The 3,130-nt window shown below is 41.9% G+C and overlaps 1 protein-coding gene across 1 annotated transcript; it reads left to right on the plus strand.

Moving 5' to 3' along the window:
- Nucleotides 1-2,550: 2,550 nt before the first annotated feature.
- M421DRAFT_394041 (uncharacterized protein) lies at nucleotides 2,551-2,799 on the plus strand (the record flags this gene model as incomplete). The annotated part of the gene is made up of 1 exon (XM_033590053.1): nucleotides 2,551-2,799. A coding segment is annotated over one exon (249 nt), but the record flags the coding sequence as incomplete, so codon positions are not given.
- Between the last annotated feature and the right edge of the window lie 331 nt (nucleotides 2,800-3,130).

The following is a 3,130-nucleotide window of genomic DNA, read 5'->3' on the forward strand; positions in this document are numbered from 1 at the left end:
ACATAGCTAGGGCGCAAATCCTCGCGAATTAAGGTTAAGTATATACTAGACAATTGTCTGCTCCTCTAGTATAGTAAGTTTCTAGCAATTAGCGTGTATGTCTAGTTAAAACGTGATATTGCAAAGGTAATTAGAGACCTGCTAATAAGGTATGTTCAACGCTCTAGCAGCGCTGCAGATACTGCGAAATTAGCTAGCATAGAAGGCCTAGATAGTAAGGATAACTCTGCCTTCTCTAGTAGTATTCTAAAGTTGTTGTTGTTAAGGCATGTTGTATTAGGGTAAAAGGTGGTTGTGCTAAGAGAAAGTAGCTAGTTTAGTAATATAGCTAGCTTAGTAATAATCTATATTAGCACTAGTATTAAATATTCAAAAATTGCGAAATTTTATGTAACATACTCCACAAGCGAGCTGGCCACCTAAGCGAGCTGGCCACTTTTGCCAAGACCACACTAAACTTTACTCTTCCTGTAATGCCTTAACGCAACAACATAAAAAAGCCTTTAAATAAAACACATATACAGCTTGCTGTCTAGGCTATCTAGCAAGACGCAACACTAAGCGTGCAACACACTGCAGCAATATACTAGGTCTCTTAAAGCACCCTAGGCACACGCCTTACTAGAACCTCTTCATAACGCAATTGCAAGCCCAACATGATAAGGATGACTAGTACTGAGGAGGAGGTGATTGTCCAGCATGTATTGAAGCTAGACGAGCAAGGATACCCACCCCAGCTTGCTGATGTGGAGGATATGGCCAATTCTCTGCTTGCTGAGCGCCACCAGCCCTACGTTGGCAAGAACTAGGCTGCCAACTTTGTAAAACGTTGGCCAGAGCTTAAAGTTAAATTTAATTACAAGTATAACTATAAGAGAGCTCTGTATAAGGATCCTAAGGTAATTAGGGACTAGTTCTAACTAGTAGAGAATACTAAAGCTAAGTATAGTATATAAGATAAAGACACCTACAACTTTAATAAGTCTAGCTTTATAATAGGTGTTATATTAACAGGAGCTGTTGTTACAGGCTCTAAGCGTTAAGGGAGACTAAAGGCAGTGCAGCAGGGCGACTAAGAGTGGACTAGTATTATCTAAGGCATCTACGCGAAGGGCTGGTCTATCCTACCCTTTATTATCTTCTCTAGCAAGCACCACCTCTCTGCCTAGTACAAGGAGCCTAGTATACCTAATAACTAGGTTCTTAATGTCTCTAACAATAGCTAGACTAACAACAAGCTTAGAGTTAAGTAGTTGAAGCACTTTAATAAGCACACAAAGGCGCGCACTGTTAGCAGCCATTAGCTGCTTATTCTGGACAGCCACAAGAGCCACAACTCAGTCGAATTCCACCAGTACTGCGAGGAACACAAGATTATTACCCTGTGTATGCCTCCACACTTGTCGCACCTACTGCAGCCACTTGACGTAGGCTGTTTTGCCCTGTTAAAGAAGAAGGCCTATGGCCGCCAAGCCAAGCAGCTGATGCGCAGCAAGATTACTCGCATCACCAAACTTGAGTTCTTGCTGTGCTTTAAAGCGGCTTTTAACGCCTTAATCACAGAGAGCAACATCTAGGGAGGATTTAGAGGTGCTAGCCTAGTCCTACTTAACCTAGAGGCTGTGCTATTAAAGCTTGAAGTACAGCTGCGCACGCTAACGCCACCTACTGTAGACAACAGTACGTGGGAGTCTAAAACACTAAGCAACACCCTAGAATTTAGGTCTTAATTAAAGCTAATTTAAGAGAGGATTTAGAGACACGCTAATAGCTTACCAATGTCTATAGTTAATGCTCTTAATTAGCTCACTAAAGGCGCAGAGCTGATAGCGCATTCACTAGTTTTAGTGCGCAACTAGGTTGCTGACCTACAGGCAGCCAATAAGGCTGCTACATATCGTAAATCACACAAAAGGAAGCAATTACAGCAAGAGGGGACTCTAGTCTTTGCTAAGGGAGTATAGCTAACTACTCTAAAGGAGTTTAAGGCCTGTAGTGATAGGAAGAAGGCAAAGAAGAGGTCGCGTGTTAATAGGAGCACTTAGTCTCTAAGGCGCTGTGGCACATGTAGCAAGACAGTGCACAACGCGCGAACATGCAGTAAAGATACACAGAGTACTACAGACTAGTTTAGTATAACGTAGATTATCACCAAGCTAGCTATAACGTGCACAGCCTTGTAGTGCACACCAGCGCGTAATGCACACCCTACCAACATTAACGCCTACTTTGCACCCCCTATAACTCAACACCATGATGCTACTAGAAGAGGCCCTTGCAGAGCTAGATACTTTAGGACCTAATAATACACTTTTGTACTAAGTTCTTGCTAAAAAACATGGTTATTGCTGCTTAACTTTAACGTGCCACTACTGCAGCATATGCGCGTTGCATAAAGACAAGGCAAAAGACTAGCTAGTTCTCTACCCACGTGATAAGGTAGAGATTATATAGTACGTTAAATTGCTTATAGAGAGACACCTTATGCCTACAAGAAAGGTTCTTGTAAGAATAATCACGCCTCTGTGCAGGTGGCTGCTAAGTAATTAATGGATTTCTTGCTTCCTTTATTATTACCCTAACAAACTCCTCACTGCCTGGTCAGCACCTATGGAGAAGCAGCGTCACGACGCTGCTTTATATGATTCCTTTCGCCTCTATTTTGATCTCCTGCACAGTATAATAAAGCAGCATGCAATAGAGGTGGAGAACACGTACAATATAGATAAGAAGGGCTTTATAATTAGAGTGATTAGAAAGAGTGCTAGAATTTTTAACAAGAAGCTCTTTAGACTCTAGAGATTCAAGCTAGCATCTTATAATAGCAATAGGAAGTAGGTGACAGTAGTAGGAGCAGTAGGAGCTAATAGTTTTGCGTTGCTGCCTGCAGTTATTTTCCCTTTATCTTCCCTTACTGTGCAACACAGCTAGTTAAAGGAATTTAAAGCTAAGAAAGACTGCGTGCACTTTAGTACCTCACTAAATAGCTAGACAAATAATGCCCTTAGACTTGCCTGGCTTAAGCAGGTGTTCAATCGCTATACTAGAGTTAGAGCGCAAGGGAAGTACTGACTCTTGATCCTTGATGGTCACAGTAGCCACGTTACAAAGGCTTTTATTGAGTACGCTC

The sequence above is a fragment of the Didymella exigua genome, assembly GCF_010094145.1.
Source record: "Didymella exigua CBS 183.55 unplaced genomic scaffold M421scaffold_17, whole genome shotgun sequence".
In the NCBI taxonomy this organism is placed as follows: Eukaryota; Fungi; Ascomycota; class Dothideomycetes; order Pleosporales; family Didymellaceae; genus Didymella; species Didymella exigua.